This window comes from Dermochelys coriacea, chromosome 4 (assembly GCF_009764565.3).
Source record: "Dermochelys coriacea isolate rDerCor1 chromosome 4, rDerCor1.pri.v4, whole genome shotgun sequence".
Taxonomy (NCBI): Eukaryota; Metazoa; Chordata; order Testudines; family Dermochelyidae; genus Dermochelys; species Dermochelys coriacea.
Genome location: NC_050071.1, coordinates 27959064 through 27982000, shown reverse-complemented (window position 1 = coordinate 27982000; position 22937 = coordinate 27959064). Strand labels below are relative to the sequence as shown.

The 22937-nt window shown below is 40.4% G+C and overlaps 1 protein-coding gene across 3 annotated transcripts in view; it reads left to right on the top strand.

Moving 5' to 3' along the window:
• EIF4E (eukaryotic translation initiation factor 4E) overlaps positions 1–22657 on the top strand; it is a 43516-nt gene extending 20859 nt beyond the window's left edge. The window contains exons 4-7 of one of the 3 annotated variants that reach the window (XM_038398930.2): positions 5212–5275; positions 7257–7370; positions 14844–14983; positions 21596–22657. In XM_038398930.2, coding sequence (XP_038254858.1) covers positions 5212–5275; positions 7257–7370; positions 14844–14983; positions 21596–21710 — 433 coding nt within the window. In that variant the 3' untranslated portion in view covers positions 21711–22657. Of the gene's footprint in view, positions 1–5211; positions 5276–7256; positions 7371–14843; positions 14984–15710; positions 15826–21595 lie in introns of those variants that run through there. The other 2 variants (XM_043513666.1, XM_043513667.1) reach the window with 2 other exon arrangements.
• Positions 22658–22937: the final 280 nt, after the last annotated feature.

Sequence of the window (22937 nt, the reverse complement as noted above, 5' to 3'; positions counted from 1 at the left end):
GCTTACCTTTCTCAACTGTGCCTAGTTGTGAATCTCGTGTGTGTGTGTGTGTGTGTGTGTGTGTGTGTGTGTGTGTGTGTGTGTAGTTGTTAGAAAGTTTGTATAGTTTATTAGTTCCCTTAGTAATATTTAGTCCCCTATGGGACTTAGCCTAGGGATGGGGCATGCCCCAATCCCAGGGCTTCAAGCCTTTTTACTGCTGCGAAAAACCGCTATACCAGTCAGCTTTGATGGAGATCACTATCTGAAGTGCTTGGTGGAAACCCACATGAGCGACAAGTATCACATTTTTAAGAGTTTCAAGCCGCAAACTAAAAAGGAGCGGCCATTTGCCTTAGAGCACTCCTTATGGAGTCGGCCCTCGGTACCAGCTCGATTGGACTCCGCTCCAAGCATCGCAGCATCTCGGTATGCTGCAAATGCAGGGGTTATAGTTGCAAGAGGAGCTTGCGCTAACTTATAAATGTCAGGGAGCTTAGAGCTATCCGATTAGCTTGCACAGTGTTCCTTCCCCACCAGTCTGGTTGCTGTTGACTGACAACACAGCCTCCATGTTCCATGTCAACATGCAAGGGGGAGCTCATTCTTCAACTCTGTCCCAGGAAGCCCTTTGTCTGTGGGACTTCTGCATCCAGCATGCAATCCATCTAGAAGCCTTGCATCTCCCTGATGTCCGGAACAAGCTAGTGGATCGCCTCAGCAGGTCTTTCTTTCACCATGAGTGGTTCTTCCACTTGGAGGTAGTCAGGATGCTCTTTCAGAAGTAGGGAGCTCCCCACATGGACTAGTTCACCACCAGACAGAACCAAGTGTCATCAGTTCTGCTTTCTGCAAGGTCTCAGCAAAGGCTCACTCTCTGATGCTTTTCTCCTGTCTTGGTCAGGAGACCTAATGTCTCAGGATGGATTTGATTTAAATCACTAGTCAGGAAGACTTGATTTAATCATGGGTTTCTACATAAGTGCATTCTTGTTGGTTGTTAAAACCTTAATACATATTCTTCGCAACTCAGAGATAGATGTAGATTTCATTTTTAGAAGGTGCACACTGTACATTTTTAAAGTGATTTATTTTGAAAGCTTTTCAGATTAGTTTTACAGCTATATCAGAAAATGAATGTTTGGTTATTTCATTTAACAAAGGTAATTGAAACATATTTTTGAAGTCCTTGGGAGGTGAACTATCTCCAATTCAACAGGTTAATCATTAATATTTGGAGGATTTTCTTGCCATGCTGTATTAGGAGGACAGCGTCACCAGACAGACATTTAAATTGTTTTATTTAGTTAAAACAATAATATCATGTATTCAACAGCAAACATAATATTTTAACAAAACAAGCATATGAATGTTTGAATTTAGTTAAACATTCAAGTTTTTAAGATCCGATTTGTTTTTGTTAAAATTGTTTTCTAACTAAAATAGTTAAGTGAAATATTTATAAAAAAAAAAAAAAACCCACACAAATTAAATGGACTGTGTCAGCCAAGTCAACATGAGAAACTTAAAATACTGGCTTCTGCAGCTAACTCATCTTCACCTTTATTTTCCTGTTTGTTCATAATCTGGGGGGAAAAAAAAAAAGCTTTCCTGCTTTTTCTGGTCCCAAACGATTTCTCAATTTGGAATTGATTAGTCCAAAGGAAGAATATATTCTTTCTAAACTTGCAGAAGAAGCTTACTGCTCTTAAGTTAAATCACTTCAACAATCTCTGAATCCAAGTGCTTAAATGACTTCCTCCAGTTCACTGGTCTGATCTTCTTCTTTAAAGCATCATCAGCAAACATATATTTCTTGAATGGCTCTTCTTCCCAAACTGGGTCTCTTCTACGGCCTGCTGTCATTATAGGTTTTCTCTTCAAATGAGAGAATGGTATGGTAGATCTCAAATCAACGAAGGCTACACGCAGACCTCAAGACTTCTGGAATATGCTGTTCAGACAGTTTCACTTTTGTTTCTACTGCCTGTCCCTCCCTTCTCACATTTATCTCCAGACTACTTCTTGTCCAGATCTATTCCGCCCCAACAATCTTCAATTCATTGAACTTTTTGAAACTTTGGTCTTTTAGAGAGAGGAAAGGGATTGACTCTGTGTACACAAATTTGCAGAGGGACAATAGGGTTGTGGTCTGTTATTTCTCACCTCTACGTTATTTATTTATTTATTTATTTATTTATTTTATTTATTTATTTTAAAACATTTTTGCTGTTAACAAGCATGTTATCTCTGGAGAGACAAATCCACAGTTTGAGAACTGCAAAACTAAGCATCTCTGATAGTGCTCAGTCTAAAAGATACTGAGTCCTGTTGGTTAGATGGAAACATTAAACTAAATAATCTATATAGAAGCCTCTGGAACCCCATAAGATAGGGTCCCTAATCCATGAACTATTAGAACTCATTTACAGAACTTTTCTAAAACATTACATGAATATATTGTCTCATACTATAGAATTAGAATTTATAATCCCTGTTCCATGATGAGATACATTATAGCTCAAATATCTTAATTAAAATTAACTTTAGATTGGATTTTTTGATAAAAAGCTTTTTGAGGAAGAAACCTATTTAAATAAAAAATACCTGATTTAAAAAAAAATCATTGACTTTCATCCCCCCTTAATGTAAACCTTCCCACCAACTCTGCTCATCAGCAAGGCCCTCCTAAAAATCAAGAGGGATAAGGTTCAAGTCATTATGATTGCCCCAACTTGGCCTCTCCAACATTGGATCTAGCCATAGCAGCCCTGTGGACACTTCCCAGCTGCCTGAACTTACTCTCTCCGGATTGCGGTCGGTTGTTGCACCTGAACCTCGCCTCTCTCCTCCTCACAGCTTGGGTGCTGCATAGCTGAACCCAGAGGAACAAGCCTGCTTTAGTCAGGTACAGCAGGTGCCCTTGGAGAGCAGAAAGCTCTCCACCAGAGCAACTTGACTTTCCAAATGGAATGGAATATCTGATAGACCCAGTTGTCTCTGCAGTCTATTCTGCATTACCTGCTTCACTTAAAGCACTGGGGCATTGCCTTCTCTTTGATCAAAGTACACCTGGCAGCCGTATTGGCCTTGCGTCCAGGGTAGATCGGTATTCTCTCATGAGATGATGATCAGATTCCTCCGAAAGGCCTTGAAAGACTGTTTCCGCTGGTCTGGAACCAAGTCCCGCCCACCCCCACCCCATGGGACCTCAGCCTGGTCCTCACGGGCCTGCCCTTCGAACGTATGGCTTCTTTTTCCCTTTTTGCACATGACATGGAAGGTTGCATTCCTTGTAGCTATTACCTCGGTGAGACGAGTCTCCGAGATTAAAGCCCTTACTTTGGAGCCCCCGTACATGGTGGTCTGCAAGGACAAGGTTCAGCTGCAGCCCCATCCAGCCTTCCTGCGAAAGGTGATGTCGCATTTCCGTGTCAATTGGGATATCTTCCTCCCAGTGTTTTGCCCAAAGCCTCACACAACCAATGAGGAGAGGCATCTGCATACTCTAGATGTCAGACATGCCCTGGCTTTCCACTTGGAGCACACTAAGCCCTTCCACAGATAGACTCAGCTTTGTTGTGATAGCTGACAGAATGAAGGGGCCTTCCTGTATCTTCTCAGAGGATTTAGACTTGAACTCCTACCCGCCTTCGGAGGTGTTACTTGGGAGTCACTTAGAATGGAATGGACATGAGCAAGCACTTGAAGAAAACAGTTACTAACCTTTCATAACTGTTGTTCTTCAAGATGTGTTGCTCATGTCCATTCCATGACCCACCCTCCTTCCCCTCTATTGGAGTTCCAGCAAGAAGGAACTGAGGGAGGGGAGCACAGGTGGCGCCTCTCATACCAGCACATATGTGCACTGCTCCAGAGGGCGCCAGAACTGGTCCCCTATAGATACCACTGAGGGGAAAACTTCCGGCACTACCGCATGTGGCAAATGCACACACCTGTAATGGAATGGACATGAGCAACACATCTCAAAGAACAACAGTTACAAGAGGTTAGTAACCATTTTTTCATACATGCATGCTAACAGCTTATTCGAGGTCACCCGTCAGTCTTATGGGGCCCTAGTAAGCCAAAATCTTTCAAACCCTTCTACAAGGATTGCTCGATCAGAAAAAGGACCCTGTGTCAGTTAAGATCATCCTTTTTATACCAAAAACCATTTCTTTGTCTCCTAGTCTCTGGAAAACCCAGCTTGAATCAGTATTTGCCCAACCACTCCAGGGTATGGTACCTGTCTAGAGTGATTTGCCTGAATCTCCCCCTCCCCACTCTCTTTAGTTCGTGTAGGAGCTGTGGTAACTCTCCACCATGGAGTAAATCAGTCATACATAAACAATTCATATATTTATGATCCCCAAAGATATTGCATGTGATTGCAATATCTGTTACAACAGCATCCTTTCCTCCCCACACTTGTCCAATTCAATGCATTAAGCCCCTTGCCACTCCATTTTCAAAATTTGTTTTTTTTTTTTTCCCCTCTACATTGCTTGGTGGTGAACACTTCCTTTTGGCTCAGTATACACTTCACTTCTGAGTCTTGCACACTTGTCTCTTTTCCATCCTTATTTGGATGTCAAATATTCTGCCTACAGTCTCCACCCTTGGAGTCATGTAATAGATGTTCATGAGGTAGAATATGACTGTTAAAACACATCTTCTGGATAAAAAGAGCCACAGAAGCCCAAGCCTTTATCTTTCTATTACAATATACAAAACAAATTAATTTTGTTCAGTGGGTTGTCCCGAATGTTAATGTGATAAACTTGTATGAAATATTAACTCGCATTATCTTAGTCAAGACTTGGTTTAGGTAGTGAAAATGGCAATATTTTTGAAAAATGATAGTTGGTAATATGGAACCCAGTGAGAAGATGTAAACTAGTTTCTATCCTGTTCGATAGAGCTCAGTACTTTTTAAAGAGCTAAATAAGTAACATCTCTACTAAAAACTGGTTTGACATCAGAATATAAATTCATATGCATTTTTATGTTGGGTTTCTATACTGCTGAAGTTGGGGTAGCTTCAGAAATAAGTTTTAATAACTTGATTTTAATGTACCATTCAGTTTGATTTAAGCATATTTTGTCAGTCAAACTCCAAGCTGTATGGATTTGGCTTTCTTAAATCTTTCAAGAATAATATTGTACCTTCAGAAGCTGAACTTTTTAAATGTATTTCTTATAATTATGTGTTTCTTTGTTTTCAAATAGTTTATACAACCATATCCAGCTCTCTAGTAATTTAATGCCTGGCTGTGACTACTCGCTTTTTAAGGTATGAGCCAAAAGCTTTTTTAAATTATTAATGTAAATCACAATCTTATATAACTGTTTTCTTGATTAAGTAAAGATACCATGATCAAAATTTTTAAAGTGACTACTGATATTGGCAGCCCATCTGGTGGAGATGTGCTAAAGGGGCCTAACTTTCAGAAAGTGCTGAGCACCTGCTCTCTGAAAATCAGGCTCTTCTAAGGTGACTCAAGTTGGGCACTCAGAATTCCTGGTTGCTTTGAAAATTCAAGCCCATGACCCTACTGATGCATTGTTTTTCATCACCCTGTATCTTGTATGTGCCTGCATTGTAAGAATTTTACAAGGTATGTGCTCAAGTACTTGATCATATCAAGTTTCAAAGTTGTTTTTAATAGTGGAAAAGATCTTCCATTCATTATTTTATATAATGTGATTTTGGGATTCAACAAAGCAGTTGACATGGCTGTTTAACTAGTTTGTTATACATAATAAAACTACTCGGCACCTCCCATGTGCTCCCATATTATTTTAAGTGAATGTAGTGTTTTTATGAAAGTTATCAAACAAAGCCCGTATTATAGAGGATTTAATGCTTGCTGGCAACAGGTGCATCACTGGCAACAGCTTTGTAAGCTTTCCCATGTGATCCTTCCAGTGGCCGTCAATTTTGACCTAGTGGAATTGCCACTCAGGGCAATGAAGTAGTTTGATCTCTCTGGCTACCAATAAGAGTTCCAAATGTGGGAAAGTGACCTGACATCATTAACTGCCTTTCCACTTTCAGCTTTCATCCAAAGTTCTGTGAAGCACAGATATTGAATTGTAGCTCTTCTCTGAAAACTTACTATTAAAGATATTATTTTATATATCCAACACTGACGGCACTATGGGAGTGGGAGTTGGGTTCTTTTCTGACTAATGCAGCAAGTGTTAAATAAGTTCCGATTGCAAAGCCTTCATTGCTGGCGATGCACGAATCAGAAAACACAGTTTGCCTTGTAAATGGTAGCTTGACTTTTTGGGTTTTTTGAGGATTTTTGGTTTTGTTTTGGGATGGTTTTTTGTTTTTGTTTGTTGTTTTTTTGCAAGGATAGCAGTTTTAAAAAAAAAATATTTGTAAACCCTGCATATTTTGCTCTGGAATTCATTGAGGCAGTAAATAGTGACTGCCATGATGCCACTTTGACAAAGTTACCTTTTGACAGTAAGCAACTTTCCCACTTCGCACCTGAGTAAACTGAAACACAAAGATTCAGTAACCTGGCCAAAATCACACAATCTTGGTGGCCAAACTGAAGAATATAACTCGGGAGTCCTTGGTGAAAAGAAAAAGCTGTGGTACTAAGTCTAAGATCTTGGGGTCAGTTGACTCTGAGGAGCTAAAAATAACTGTGTGGATATTCCTCCTTGGGATGGGGGCTGGCCCAAGTACCCTCTTTCCTTGCCAGGTTTCAGTCTGGGCTCCAGCCCAAGCCGGAACATATACACTGGTATTTTTAGCTCTGCAGCCTGAGCCAGGCATCCCCCGCCTGCAAGCCGTAGTCGGTTGACCTGGATCGGAGAGTCAGTGCAACAGGTTTTATTGCAGTGGTAGGCATAAACCCCCCTTATTTTAATTACTGGTTATGTTGCCCAGTTTCATACAACACTAAACAAATGTCTCACCTGGGCTGTATTTGAACCAGTTTACAAGGAGCATTTGAGAGCCGACTTTGAGTTACTTATTCATGACTTTGCCATACAAATAAGAATTCAACTGTCAGAGAAATATTACATTTTTAGTTCCTAAATTTCTCCATTACTATTTACCATGAAACTGATGTTGCTCTTAGTGTTCAGTGTTCCAACCCTACAATAAGGTACTCTGTGGAGAAAAATTACTATTCTTAAACGATAAATTCTGTTGTGTTGCGATGTAAATGTTACTTCCCCTTATACGTTGTATAATAAAATACAGACGAGGCATTTTGCCATTTACTGTCTTACTGTACATTTTGTAGGATGGGATTGAACCTATGTGGGAAGATGAGAAAAATAAACGAGGAGGACGATGGCTAATTACACTAACTAAACAGCAGAGACGAAATGATCTTGATCGCTTCTGGCTAGAGACAGTAAGCTCTATGACATTGCATGTTATAACTTAAGATTCTTATGCTTAATAGCTAACTACAAAGGGGTTTTCTCTTTTGCAGCACTAAAATCTTTCATGACTTTTTTTTCCGTACAAAAATAGATTGTTGTTAAACACGAGGTACACTAATGATGCTCAAACATGTCATTTGAAGTAAGATAAGCATTCAAATATTAGGCTACATATTACATTTAAAGTAGGACTGTCAAACGATTAAAAAATTGTGTGATTAATCGCACTGTTAAACAATAATACCATTTAAATAGTTTTGGATATTTTCTACATTTTCAAATATGTTGATTTCAACTATGACACAGAATACCAAGTGTACAGTGCTCATTTTATTTATTTTTTATTACTATTTCTTTTGTTTTTTACAGTGCAAATATTTGTATTTTTCAGTTCACCTAATAAGAGTACTGCAATCTCTTTATCATGAAGTTGAACTCACAAATGTAGAATTACATACAAAAAACCTGCATTCAAAAATAAAACAACGTAAAACTTCAGGGCCTACCAGTCTACCTAATCCAACTTCTTGTTCAGCCAGTCGCTCAGACAAACAAGTTTGTGTGCATTTGCAGGAGGTAATCATAGAATATCAGGGTTGGAAGGGACCTCAGGAGGTCATCTAGTCCAACCCCCTACTCAAAGCAGGACCAATCCCCAATTTCTGCCCCAGATCCCTAAATGGCCCCCTCAAGGATTGAACTCACAATCCTGAGTTTAGCAGGCCAATGCTCAAACCACTGAGCTATCCTCCCCCAAGATGCTGCCTGCTTCTTGGTCACAATATCACCTGAACAGTGAGAACAGGCGTTTGCATGGTACGATGGTAACTGGCACTGCAAGGTATTTATGTGCCAGATGCACTAAAGATTCATATGCCCCTTCATGCTTCAACCACCGTTGCAGAGGACATGCATCAATGCTGATAATGGGTTCTGCTCAATAACTATCCAGAGCAGTGCAGACCGCCGCATGTTCATTTTCATCATCAGAGTCGGATGTAACCAGCAGAAGGTTGATTTTCTTTTTTGGTGGTTTGGGTTCTGTAGTTTCTGCATTGGAGCATTGCTCTTCTGAAAGCATGCTCTACACCTCGTCGCACTCAGATTTTGGAAAGCACTTCAGATTCTTAAACCTGGAGTCGAGTGATGAAGCTATCTGTAGAAATCTCACATTGGTATCTTCTTTGTGTTTTGTCAAATCTGCAGTGAAAGTGTTCTTAAAATGAACAACGTGTGCTGGGTCATCATCCAAGACTGCTATAACATGAAATATATGGCATAATGTGGGTAAAACAGAACAGGAGACATACAATTCTCCCTCAAGGAATTCAGTCACAAATTTAATTAACGCATTATTTTTTTTTAACAAGCATCATCAGCATGGAAGCATGTCCTCTGGAATGGTGGCCGAAGCATAAAGGGGCATATGAATGTTTAGTATAAGTGGCACGTAGATGCCTTGCAATGCTGGCTACAAAAGTGCCATGCGAACACCTGTTCTCTCTTTCAGATGACATTGTAAATAAGAAGTGGGCAGAAGCTGGGAATGAGCAACAGGGGATGGATCACATGCTAATTACGCGTTCTGTTCATTCCCTCTGGGGCACCTGACGCTGGCCACTGTTGGAAGACTGGATACTGGGCTAGAGGGACCTTTGGTCTGACGCAGTAGGGCCATTCTTTTTATCTCCAACTTGTTTTGTCTTAGCGATTGGCTGAACAAGAGGTCGGACTGAATGGACTTGTAGGTTGTAAAGTTTTACATTGTTTAGTTTTTGAGTGCAGTTATGTAACCAAAAAACCCTACATTTATGAGTTGCACTTAGACGATAGAGATTGCATTATTGTATGAGGTGAACTGAAAAATACTATTTCTTTTGTTTGCCATTTTTATAGTGCAAATATTTGTAAAGAAAAAATATAAAATTAGCACTGTCAACTTTGTATACTGTGTTGTAATTGAAATCAATATAATTTGAAAATGTAGAAAAACATCCAAAAATATTTAATAAAATTCAATTGGTATTCTATTGTTTAACAGTTAATCGCTTGAGTTAACTGCAATTAATTGACAGCCCTAGTTTAAAGGTGACTTGCAAATGTTTGTTAAAAAGCCAACTGGTAGTAGTCTGTTCAATGCCCGTGATAGAGGTAATTCTGTACACAACTGATTAGCCTTTTTACCTTAATGATGTAGTAGAGTATTTGTCATATGTTTCAGCTACTGGTGAAGTTTTAACTATTTGCATGTTGTCACTAACATTACTCTTAAACAAACAAACGTATCTGTTTTGTTTGTTTTAAATTCTTAATAGTTCAGACATACAATGGAATTGACATAAGCATTGTTAATAAGATCCCTTTATGCTTGCCTTCTTTCATTTCAAGTAGTGGATACTGAATATTATGCATTCAGAAAGGGTGCTGGGATAGTACAGTTGTCTGGTGCATTACACAAAAGATTCCATTTTCCTCTCTCCAGATTCTCCTATTTTTTGTAGACTATTTTAGAACCTTAAATGCAAAAAGCTGTAGCTGCCAAATACTCCTAGAAAATCGTAGGGTAACATATGTATATTGACAAAATGTATCACATGGAAAAGGCTAAAGTTTACTGTCTTCTAAGAACTGAATAGATTCTTCAGCATCGAGTGGAGTCAGATGCTTGATGGAATGTCCTGGCATTAAATTGTGGTTAATATATTGCAAGACTGCACGAGCGATCATATAACTGTAAATCTTAATACAACACCAAATTGGCATGTCAGAATTATTTTGTGATTGAAAATACAATAATGCCATATCTTCTGCTACAGCTGAGGAGAACACAATGCAACTTGGTGAGGGGCCAGTGCCCAGTATAATTTAGGGCAATCTAAAGGCTAAATTATGCTGATTGCCTTGGCTCAAGGGATGATATGTCTGCTTGGCATCAGATGAAGCAGAGCAGGACCCCTGGCTGTGCACCAGCAGCAAAGCAGGGGTTTGCATAAGAATTGTTACACCAGCTCTTCTGCTGGACTGTCCTACACTGGGATCTGGTGACCAGCTTTGGCTTTAGGGCGTGGGGTAATCAATTATTTTTTGTTAAGGTCCAGATTTCTTGATCAAAGTCCAGACTCCAGAGAAAATAATACAAAAATAACGATAAGTAAATAAAAAGTTCAGTCCATTCAAAAGCTTTTGGCGGTCTGGATTTGGCCCATGATCTGCCTATGGACTACCTCTGCTTTAGGGTGTGATATGGCTGCTGACACAAGGCAGCCTTACCACACCCCAGAATCTGTTGCTGTCACTTCTTATTTCTCCATCTTCTGACTGCTTGGAAGGACACTAAGAGATCCAAGTGGCTTTGGTGCATATACTCCATTTTGCATGCAGCTTTGAGTGAAACTCAAAGGGGGGTGATGGAGGGGGTGTCACATCTATCGGATCCATGGGTACCACAAAAGCCTTGTGATGTGTCCCAAAGACCATATGTAGTTGCAGAGTGACAAGATGAGTATCTTCAGGCTAATTGCTATTTCTCATACGCCATAATAAATATCGCGTGAGAGAAACTTTCCAGTCCCAAGAGTTATAGTTTAAAAACTATAGGGAGGTAGTATACTGTTTCTCGATGTAATCTCACCATCCTGATAGCCTAAACTATACTTTGTTTACATCTCTGCTACCTAAACATTATGAAAAATCCAAGAAATATGACATTGCTTTCAAACATTTTATAAACAGAAAATATAAAATATTTAACTTTCCTGTTTCAACATAAAAACAAAGGTTCGGAAAGTGAACTATTCGGTTGCTAGTAACTTATTGAACATGTCCTAAGCACAGGTAGGTTGATGGGTCATTGTGCAGGCACACATCGTTTCAATAATTTTTCATAACTAGCTCAATCAAAACAAAATCAGAACCCTTTCCTTTTCCTTCTGTCCTCTTGATGTGTCAACATATTACACACACTTCTGTTAAGTTGGCCAAGTTTGGAATACAACTAAATAATTTTACTTAAGAAAGAGATACAATGTCGTTTAATTTTTTTCAGTGTCTAATAGGAATAACATCTATAAATATACTTGTCACAGCTTATCTGTGCTTTTGTTGCTTAAGCAGCATGGTAGCATTTTATGGCCTAATACTGAAAGACTATGCTGTTGGTTAAATAACACTTGGGATGTTTTGTGTTGCATGAGCCTAAAAGTTTAGCAGCTACTCAAGTGAAAATAATGTGTTGCCCTTGCAGTGTGTGTAGCTTCTATAAAATGTAGGGGTTTTGATTTATTTACTAGCACATTATGGCTGTTAGATTTCCTTGGCAGTTGCCCATTAATCTTTAAGACTTGGTTTAGTTCTCTCACTGCTTTGAACAGAGTGGTTTTTAAGCCTAAAACTTTAAAATGATTTTGAAATTTTTTTTATTAAAGATAATGATCAGTACATAATGGCTAAGATGCAAATGAAGCAAACCAACTTTCATTGATGGGCTGTATTCATCTGCACAGATGAACTTCTCCGGTCCACTTTGTAATATAATACAGGCCATAGAACTTCCCCAAAATAATTCCTAGAACTTACCTTTCTGAAAAACATCCAGTCTTGATTTTAAAATTCTCAGTGAAGGAGAATCACCACGAACGTTGGTAAATTGTTTCAGTAGTTAATTATGCTCACTGTTAAAAATGTATGCCTTATTTCCAGTCTGAACTTGGCTAGCTTCAACTTCCAGCCATTGAGTCATGTTATACCTTTCTGTGCTAGATTAAGAGCCCATTATTAAATATTTGTTCCCCATGTATGTACTTACAGCCTGTAACCTGTAACCAAGTCACCCCTTGATCTTCTTTTTGTTAAGCTAAATATATTGAGCTCCTTGCTTAGGTAACTATAAAGGGATAGCTCAGTGGTTTGAGCATTGGCCTGCTAAACCCAGGGTTGAGTTCAATCCTTGAGGAGGCCATTTAGGGATCTGGGGCAAAAATTGGGGATTGGTCCTGCTTTGAGCAGGGGGTTGGACTAGATGACCAACCCTGATACTTTTAATTCTAATCCTTTAATCATTCTTGTGGCTCTTCTCTGATCTCTCGCTCCAATTTTTCATTGCCCTTTTTGAATTATGGACACCAGAACTGAGCGTAGTATTTCAGCAGTGGTTGCTTCAGTGCCAAATACAGAGGTAAAATAACCTCTCTACTCCTTCTTCACATTCTCATGTTTAAACATCCAAGGATAGCTTCAGCCCTTTTGGCCATAGTGTTGCACTGGGAGCTCATGTTTAGTTGATTATCCACCATGACCACCAAATCTTTTTCAGTGTGTCTGTTTCAGACAGAGTCCTCCATGCTGTAAGTATGGCCTTCTTTTTTGTTCCTAGGAGTACACGTTTACATTTAGCAATATTAAAGTGTGTATTGTTTGCTTGAACCCAGCTTACCAAACAATCCAGATCAGTCTAACTCAGTGACCTGTCCTCTTAGTTATTTATCCCTCCCTGCCCAATCTTTATTTACAAACTTTCGGTGATTTTGTTTTGTTCCAGGTCATCCATAAAAATGTTACGGTAGGCCAAGAAGCGATCCTTGCGGGCTCCACTAGAAACACTCCCTTGATGATGATGATGATGATTCCCTGTTTACAGTTTCATTTTGAGACCTATCAATTAGCCAGCTTTTAATCCATTTAATGTGTGCCATGTTAATTTTATATCAGTATAGTTTTAATAAGAATGTTGTGCCAGTACCAAGTCAAATGCCTCAAAGAAGTCTAAGCATATTATATCAACACTATTACCTTTATCAACCAAACCTGTAATTTTCTCCCAAAAAAAAAAAAAAGTTATTTTGACGGGATCTGTTTTCTATAAACCCATGATGATTGTCACTAATTTTATCACCCTCCTTTTCTTTATTAATTGAGTCCTGTATCAGTTGTTCCACTGTCTTGCCTGGGAACAGTGTCAGACTGCCAGATGCCTCATTACCCAGGTTGTTCTGTTTACTCCTTTTAAATATGGGTACATCATTAGCTTTCTTCCGGTCTTCTAGAATTTTCTCAGTGTTCCAAGACTTCAAGAAAATTGACATGAATGGTCCAGCAAACTCCTCACACAGCTCTTTTAAAACTCTTGGATGTAAATTATCCAGACCTGCTGATTTAAAAATGTCTAATTTTAGTAGCTGCTGTTTTAACATCTTCCAGAGATACTAGTGGAAAGCATTATCACTGTATCATAAGGTTATTTCATCTGGTCGTCCCCCCCCCAATACAGAACAGAAATATTAAACACTTGTGCCTTTTCTACATTATTATTGATAATTCTACCATTTTCATCTAGTAACGGACCAATACCATTGTCAGGATTCTTTGTTCCTAGTATACTTAAGAAAACTCTTTATTGTCCTTAACTCTGCTGGTCATAGATTTGTTTGTTTGTTTTTGTTTTTTGCTTATGTCCCTTTGCTTCCCTTATTAGTTTTCTACAATTCCTAGCTTCTGATTTTATATTCTTTACTATCAGCTTCCTCTTCCTACACCAAGACATGAGATTTAACCTTTCCATTCCACCTCCGAGGGGTCTCCACGTTGGTCAATGATAGCAAGTAAACATCCCTGTGCAGTACCTGCATTTGTGTAAATATTGTGTACAGAGAGCATCATCATGTGCACTCGTGGTTCAGGGTAAAGTCACAACATGGGGTTGGCACAGTGAGCTGTTTGCAGTGCTTTGGAGTTTGGATTCAAGCTTAATCCACAGCTTCAATGCACGAGGAGCAACATACAGCAAAGGTGATGCACTGAGCCCCTGGGGAAAGAATATATGTTGCATATCTCCTTAGCAATTGCACATGAATCCTCAGCCAGAACACTTCTAAGATGTATAGTTGGTGGGGCTGCATGAAGCAAAAGGGATCCTCCAAATACCTGAAAAGATGTATAGAGAAGAAGCAGAAACCTCTTGAAATTCCCATCATAATCCCAAATGCTGACAGGCTATGCAGAGAAACTGTTCTGGAAATTTGGGAGGAGATGGAGGACATGACTGTGGCATGGGTGGAGGTCTTGGCAGAGGAGAGAATCTCTCATTTAAAAAAAAAAAAAAAAAAGAGAGATTGTACTGTAAAGGTTTTAGCTCTGAAGCCTGTAGATAGATGGAAAACCTCAAACAAAACATCCCGCCTAAAAAGAAATGAGGGAACTCCACTGCTATGCAGATAAACCTTTTTTCTTCTACTTTTAGCATACATTTAGCAATTGATATTTAATGTTTAGATAATTCAGAATGAAAATGGTTCCTCTCCATGTGTAAGAGGTTTTCAGTACACCAAAAAATAAATACAATCATGTCTAATAAAAAAGTGCTTTATAAAAATGGAAGATTCCACTATAAAACACAATTTTATTTCATATTGTTTACCTCCCTTTAATAGTTAGTCTTTATTTTATAGCTGCTGTGCCTTATCGGAGAGTCCTTTGATGACTACAGCGATGATGTATGTGGAGCTGTTGTTAATGTTAGAGCTAAGGGCGATAAAATAGCAATATGGACAACTGAATGTGAAAACAGGGATGCTGTTACGCATATAGGGTAAGTGATGTTTGCTATTCATTAGCTATTCATTTGCTCTTCATTCATGCCTTAGATTTGATGCACATGATCGTATTCTTTTAATACTAAATACCTTTTTTAAAATTTGGATAATTCAGGTGGCGATATCATGCTAGTGCTGATCTTCATTTTGAGATCAGTGGATACAGTCTGGAAAATGTATTTTGGGGGGAAAAGAAGTCTTCTGTGATATGGCCTACTGATAAATGTCTTAACAAGTTTTTAAAAAATCGGTACAAAGTAAGTTATGCACACATTTTCACGTGTACTTAAACTATGAATCTTGCACGGCTAGATCTACAGTAGGTTGTCTGAACTACTTGAGTGTCCCTCCTTGTACCTTTTGGAAATAAAACACATTAATAAATGGGAAGCAGATCGGTGGTGAAAGCTTCATTGGCTCTTCTGAGTGGGGGCATTGTAACTAGCTAACTCAAACTCCACTGCAGTACACCAGCATCCACTAGGTTGATGATGTCCTGGCCATCACAGAACATGGAGTAAGCCTATCCTAAAGCAGGGGTCTATGGGTCACTATCAATAAAACAAGTATAAACATATCTGATGATCTCTGGTGGGAGTGTGTGGTTTTTTAAAAACAAAACACACTCTGAAAAACTATATTTTTTTCTATTACTTTAGAGCTGCTTTCCCATCCTCACCCTTTTATATAACCTCAAAAGAGAAAACCAGCTGTGTGTTTCAGTAATGTCATCTACCTTGCATCATTCTGGGCAAGGGACATAACAGCAGGCTGGGAGCTCAAGTCATGGCAGGAATTAAATGTCCTAGAGCTCAAGAGTTGACTTTTTAGGTAATATGCTGAATGTTGCCTCATCTTATTAGCAAATATTGGTGAAGTGGGTGGAATTCTTACAACTTCTTGCAGTTTACATTTAAAGTACAAAGTCTTTTATCACTGGTCAGCTTAAAAAAAAAAAACCAAACAAACTAGACTTGATTAAAATTGTCTTCTCTTCTGAAAGAAAACTAATTGCTATATTTTCAGAAAGGGAAATTGCATATTTTTCCCAGCCTGGTTAGATACTCTTTTTCTTTGGAGGATTCAAGAAAATTCAAATGGAGTGATGATTTTAGAATAATAGAACTGACTCTTTTGAAGTCAAAATAATTGAGGCTACTTGAATATTTCCATTGTCTAAGTTTGTTGCCTTGATGGACAAGCATTCTTTTTCTTGGCTAGATTTTTCTAACTACAAATGGTGATGCATGGTTGCATGTTGACTTCTATTCAATTTTGCATTCTGGCTGCCTGTTCTGTGACCAGCAGAACAGTTAACTATATTAAGTCCAGTGAGATCTGCCTTCCTTGTAGCAGTCACTTCATTACTATGCCATCTCTTTCACTAATGTTGGGGGCAAGTCTTCAGTGATAAGCAGAGTGAGTTACTGAACTTTGGTGCAGATATTTTGGTACTCCAGGACACCATCCCAAGTATGCATCAGAATGGTATTAACCAACACTAAGGGTATATCTACACTGGCAGAGTTACAGCACCAACAGTTACACCGCTGCTCTGAGAGCGCTGAAGGGAAACCTGTTGTGTGTTCACACTGTCAGCTGTCTCAGCAGTAGGGTGTTCACACTTGCAGCACTTGGAGCAGTATTCAGAGCAGTGCACTCTGGGCAGCTATCCCACAGAGCATCTCATCCTCTTCTGCCGCTAAGAGTTGTGGGAAGGTGAGGGGGTCGTTCTGCATCCTGGGCCTTGTCCCATCTCAGCAATCCCTGTGCTTCTGTCCACATTTGGTGCCATCTTTCAACAGTTTGTGTACTGTGTGCCCTGCCTCTTTCAAGCTGCAGGAATGGATCCCAAACTGCTGACAAATATGCTGCTTGCTCTGACCAACATGTCACGAGTGGCAGTGGAGTTATTCCTTAAACTATGAAGGTAAGAGGAGTGCGACGTTGATCTAGCCATACGTAATAGCTACAAACCAAGATTGTTTGTGGCATTTACGGAGGTGCTGACCACAGTGGAATGCTGCTTTTGGGTTCGGGAAACTAGCACTGAGTGGTGGGATCACATCATCATGCACATCTGGGATGATGAGCAGTGGCTGCAGAACTTTTGGATGAGGAAAGCCACATTTATGGGACTGTCTGGTGAGCTTGCCCCAATCCTGTGGTGCAAGGACGCGAGAATGGGAGCTGCCATGTCGTTGAAGTATGTGGCAGTTGCACTGTGGAAGCTGGCTACTCCAGACTGCTACCGATTGGTCACTAACCAGGTTGGAGTGGGAAAGTCGACCATTGGACTTGTGTTGATGGAAGTGTGCAGGGCCATTAATTGCCTGCTGCTCCAAAAGACTGTGACTCTGGGCAACGTGCGTGCCATTGTGGATGGCTTTGCACAAATGGGCTTCCCTAACTGTGGAAGGGAGATGGATGGCACATGCATTCCAATTCTGGCACCAGACCATCTAGCCACCAAGTACATTAATCGCAAGGGGTATTTCTCAATGGTTCTCCAGGCGCTTGTGGATCACCCTGGGTGTTTCATAGACATGAACGCAGGCTGGTCCGGAAAGGTAAAGGATGCATGCATCTTTTAGAAAACTGGCCTGTTCAGGAAGCTGCAAGCAGGGACTTTCTTCCTGGACCAGAAGATCATGGTAGGGGAAGTCAAAATGCCATTGTGATCCTGGGAGATCCTGCCTACCCCTTAATCCTGTGGCTTATGAAGCCATACACAGGGCACCTTGACAGCAGCAAGGAGTGGTTCAACAACAGGCTGAGCAAGTGCAGAATGACTGTTTGTGCTTTTTGGCCATTTAAAGGCTGCTGGTGCTGCCTATATGGGCAGCTGGACCTGGCTGATGACAATATTCCTATGCATATAGCTGCATGCTGTACGTTCCATAATATTTGTGAAGGGAAGGGTGAAAGCTTCACTCAGGGCTGCACTGCTGAGGCTCAGCACCTGGAGGCTGAATTTGAACAGCCAGAGACAAGGGCTATTAGAGGGGCACAGCGCGGGGCCATAAGGATCAGGGATGCCTTGAGGCAGCAATTGGAAACTAAAAGCCATTAATATTTGTTGCTGTGCTTGGAGTGGAGTGCTTGTAATGCTAGGAGGTGATTGATTGTGATTGGTGCAGACAATGTAATATGAAGGTTTAAGATAATTTTCTGTTGCTTTGCAGGGCTGTTTGCTTTCAAACCAACACAATTTTATTGAAAAACAACAACCAGAGGAGAGTCAAACACAAAACGCATCAGCACTGCGGGGGATGGGGGAAGGAAGGTTCCAGGAGGAGGTGGGCTCCCAGGATGGTTAAAGATTTGTGTATGTCCAGGGATCATATCAAACCTTCTCCTTTGGAGTACAGTGCAGCGGGGCCGAACTGCAGAGGGACAGGTGTTGAGTGCAGTGGGTACTGGGAGTCCACAGTGCTGGACTGTGACTAGGGAGGAGAGGAATGCCACAGGTATAGATTGAGCCAGGAGGTTGATAAGTGTGTTGCCGGTGTCTGGGAGGCACACGGGAAAGAGTTTTGCAACAGTGGCTGCAGGGAAGGGCGGGTACAGAGCTAATCGGGTTACAGTGCTAGTATTCTCTGGAGCGTATCCACTTGGTGCTCCATAACATTTAAGAGCCATTCTGTGGCTTTATCTGGCATGCCGCATTCTCCTTTCGGTCCCTCTTCTCGCTGTCCCGCCACTCCTTCAATTCCTGTTTTTCAGCTGTGGAGTGTATCATAATATCACGCAGAAAGTGCTCCTTAGTGCTTCCTGGCTGCTTTCTAATTCTGTGCGGCTGTTCAGCTGGTGATAACAAAGGGGGAGGCTGGGCTCCCAAGGTCATCTCTGTGAAGCCAAAACGTAGCATTTTACAGAAGCAGTCTTGTTTGCAACACAGAGACCACTGATTCTGTGATTTAAAACACAGCCAGTATTCACATACCTATCACTGACTGGCTGATCCTGGGCAAGCACACGTGAACTGCAAGACCTTCAAAATGGTGAGTAGCCGCAGGGGCAGGGTAAATCAGTACACACATTGGCACATGGCTCTTGGGGAGGGCCAGCACTGTAGGGGGAGCCTGATAATCATTCCTGTCCCCACATTTTCCACAGTCTGTGTTCATTATGGAAGATATCTGAGCAAGGAATCAAGGGAGGGTCTTCTCCAAGACTCCGACTTCAGCCCTGGCCCTTATGCGGCTCGCTTGTGTGCAGGAATGCACGCGCGCGCACACGCACCCTTTGATGGCGGTGTGGTGCAGGAAAGTTACTGTTAATGGGGCAAGAAACAAAGCAGCTCTGCTAAAGAACCTGTGGCGGCAGATTACTCAGTATCTGCCTGAGTGTTTCCTGGAGATCGGAGGCAGATTCCCAGCCTGTTCCACTGCTCGGACTAGGCACTTGGTGGTATGTGCATCATACAGACACAAGCCTGCTTTTGCAACTCTCCTGCCCCCAACAACTTGCTTCAGCAATTCCCAAAATCAAATCTGCTTACCAGGGGCCGCCTCCTCTTCTGTTTGTGCTTCACCAAGTTCCAACAGCTGTGACTGGCAAGCCTCTTCCAGGGTAGAAATGAGCTCCTGGCTGCATGCATCTCTAACTTTCTGAGTTTTCCTCTGCCTCTGGGTCCCCCTCCCACTCCATATTCTCGTCCAAGACTTCCTCCTCCTGGCTCGGTCCACTCTCAACTGGCATGTGAGCCGTCAAAGTATCCACAGTGATCTTCGCAGTGGAAGTGGGGTTGCTGCCGAGTATCGCGTTCAGCTCGTTGTAGAACCGGCAGCTCGTGGGCGCAGCACCGGAGCGGTGCTTTGCCTCCTGCACCTTGTGGTAGGCGTTCCGCAGCTCCTTCACTTTGACTCTGCATTGCAATGTGTCCTGGTCATGGCCCCTTTTTGTCATGCATCATGAAATCTGTCCGTAGGTGGTAAGCTTCCTATGGTTGGAGCGCAGCTGGGACTGGACAGCCTCCTCTCCTCAAATGCTGAGGAGGTCCAGCAGCTCGGCATTGCTTCAAACGGGGGATCGCCTGGTGCGTGGAGCAGGCATGGTCACCTGGAAAGATGCGCTGAGACCACTGCATGTGTCACCGAGCAAACAGGAAGGGGACTTTCAAAATTCCCAAAGAATTTACAGAGTGGGGATGATGCCTGGTCACCTAAGGGCAGGGCAGGGCAGTAGAGTTCAAACGGATGACCAGAGGGGTGAGAACAAGCATTGTGGGACACTTCCTGGAGGCTAATTGCAGCGCTGTTATCAATCAGGGTGTCTACACTGGCACCGCAGCGTTGTATGCCTCTCATCAGGATGTTTCTTTTCTTCAGTGCTGCAACTCCACAGTTTCTGTGCACTAAGAGGCTTGGCAGTATGTACACCTCGGGAGTTAAATGCAGAAAGCTGCTTTTACTGCACAGAAACTTGCCAGTATAGACAGTGCCTAAGTTAAATTTTAAAGTCTAAGATGACCAAAATATAAAACTAGCCTCAAGGTAGCAGTGAAGATGGCACAAAGTACCCCAGTGGTTTTATGTGACCTCATTTATATTGCCAGTATTGCCCATCCAGTAACAGTGTAACATCATTATACTGCCCCTGGTGTTGCCACTGAAAATGTATTTAATTCTTCATTGTAAAGAAGTCAGAATAAAATTGGCTAATTATGATTCCATTAATCACTTACTCTAAATATCAGTTCAAGTTGCAGTCTGTACCAATAGAATTTCATATAGTTTCTGATAAGATCCTGCAGTTATATTACTTTGTTCTATGATCTGGTCAGAGCTCACAAGTTAAAGGCAGTTAGTATTTGAATTGGGTACTTCCTGTCAAGGAATATTTAGGGGAGTGTATTTAGGTAGTAGTCAACTCCCTTGACTAGAACTGAACCAAAGTTCTAGGATCAATGTCTTCCCTTGTGCCCCCAAAGCTGTTGTCATTGGGCTCATTGACTAGTTTTGCCATAACATTGTAGCGTTTAGAAAACCTGTTCAAAGGAAAATACACAAAGTTCCTGTGGCAGTGAACAAGTTGATACAATTTCTTTCTTGAGCTTTTGATCCCATTCTGATCAATATTTTAATCAGTTTCAGATTATATCAGATCAAATATTCTACTCATTCTGCAACCAGTAACAAATTCTGCTGCATGGACATCTTGAACTTTAAAAAAAAAAAAAAAAACAAAAACCCATCCTGCTTTAAATTGTTTGTTTGTTTAATTTATTATACACACACACACACTTTTGCCTGTATATCAGCATGATGGGGTGGATCTTTGATCTCTGAAATGTATCTGGGCTTGCTGCTTATTTTTCCAAGTCCTCCTTATACTAGCTAAGACAACTCATCTCTGCAATAAATGATATGATTTTAGATTTGACTTGAAGTGAGAAATAGAAGTAGAAGGAGCAGTTGAACTTTGTACAAAAACAGAATATTTTCTTAAAGTGTACATAAATACAGAAATATCTAAGCAGAATTGTTTCTAAATAGAAATGTCATTGTGCATTAAGACGTCAGCAGGTCTGAAAGGAAATAACTTGACATACTATCCCCTTCTTAAAAACTCTTGGTGTTTTTTGTTTTGTTTTGTTTCTTCAGGAGAGTATACAAGGAAAGATTAGGACTTCCTCCAAAGATAGTGCTTGGCTACCAGTCCCATGCAGACACAGCTACTAAGAGCGGCTCCACCACTAAAAATAGGTTTGTTGTTTAAGAAGACACCTTCTGCGTATTCTTTCATAGGAGACTGCGTCAAGCAATCGAGATTTGGGAGCTGAACCAAAGCCTCTTCAAAAGCAGAGTGGACTGCATTTAAATTTGATTTCCATCTAAATGTTGCTAAGATTTGTGAGAAGTCTCATTCGCCTTTGTCTTGTACTTCTGTGTTCAATTTTTTTTTTCTATTTTGGCTGAAGTAACCATTGTTCAATCAAAGGATTTCAGTACACATTACCCCCAGAATCCATAAACGTTTTCCTGGCCCACTCTGTAATAGCTTAGTAGGACATTACTATTACAAAAACATTTGTTTATCCACAATATTCAGAAAAGAAACTGCATCTCTATACCTTACAGAAAAATTTACTTCTGTTTTATATTTGCATTGTATGCAGTAACATATTTTGCTGGTTTGGAAAAAAAAGTATGGTGCATAGAATTTTCTAGCAATTTTCTTAATACAGCATTCTTTGCTGTAACCTATGCTGATGGCTGCTAGACTTAATTTATTTGTTTCCCTAATTGATAACATTAGTGATACTCTGATTTCAGTTGTTTTTGCTCATGTAACATTGGTGAAGGATCTGGGAATATGACAAAGGTGGAATAAACATTAATTTTGTGCATTCTTTGGTAACTTTTTGTTTTTTGTAACATCAAGCTTTGCTACAGATTTATGCATTTCAGTCAAATCAGTGATCTATGTTTGTGTGATTTCCTAAACATAATTGTGGATTTTTTTAAATGTAACACCATAATTTACATTCCTTACTAGAAATAGTATGTCTGTTTTTGTATCTTATGCTGTATTTTAACACTTTGTATTACTTAGGTTATATTCTTTGGTTAAAAATGGCTCAAGTAGACAAGCAGTCCCATTCATATTAAGACAGTGTACAAAACTGTAAATAAAATGTGTACAGTGAATTGTCTTTTAGACAACTAGATTTGTCCTTTTATTTCCTCCATCTTTACAGCAAATATTTGTACTTGTGACAAGGCAGTCTCTACTGTGGCTTCTATTGTAGTGTCTTCCAAGAGAGATTAATCTGGAACTATAGTTTATTACTATGGTTATTAAAAAATTTAATAAATCTAATAGCCCCATATTCCAAAGTGGAATTACTGATTTGGCTTTCATTTTTCTTAAAATGATCAAACTGATCATAGTGTGTTGTGTAGCTTTTTGATCAGCTTACACAGAATTCAAGGGAAAAGTTGG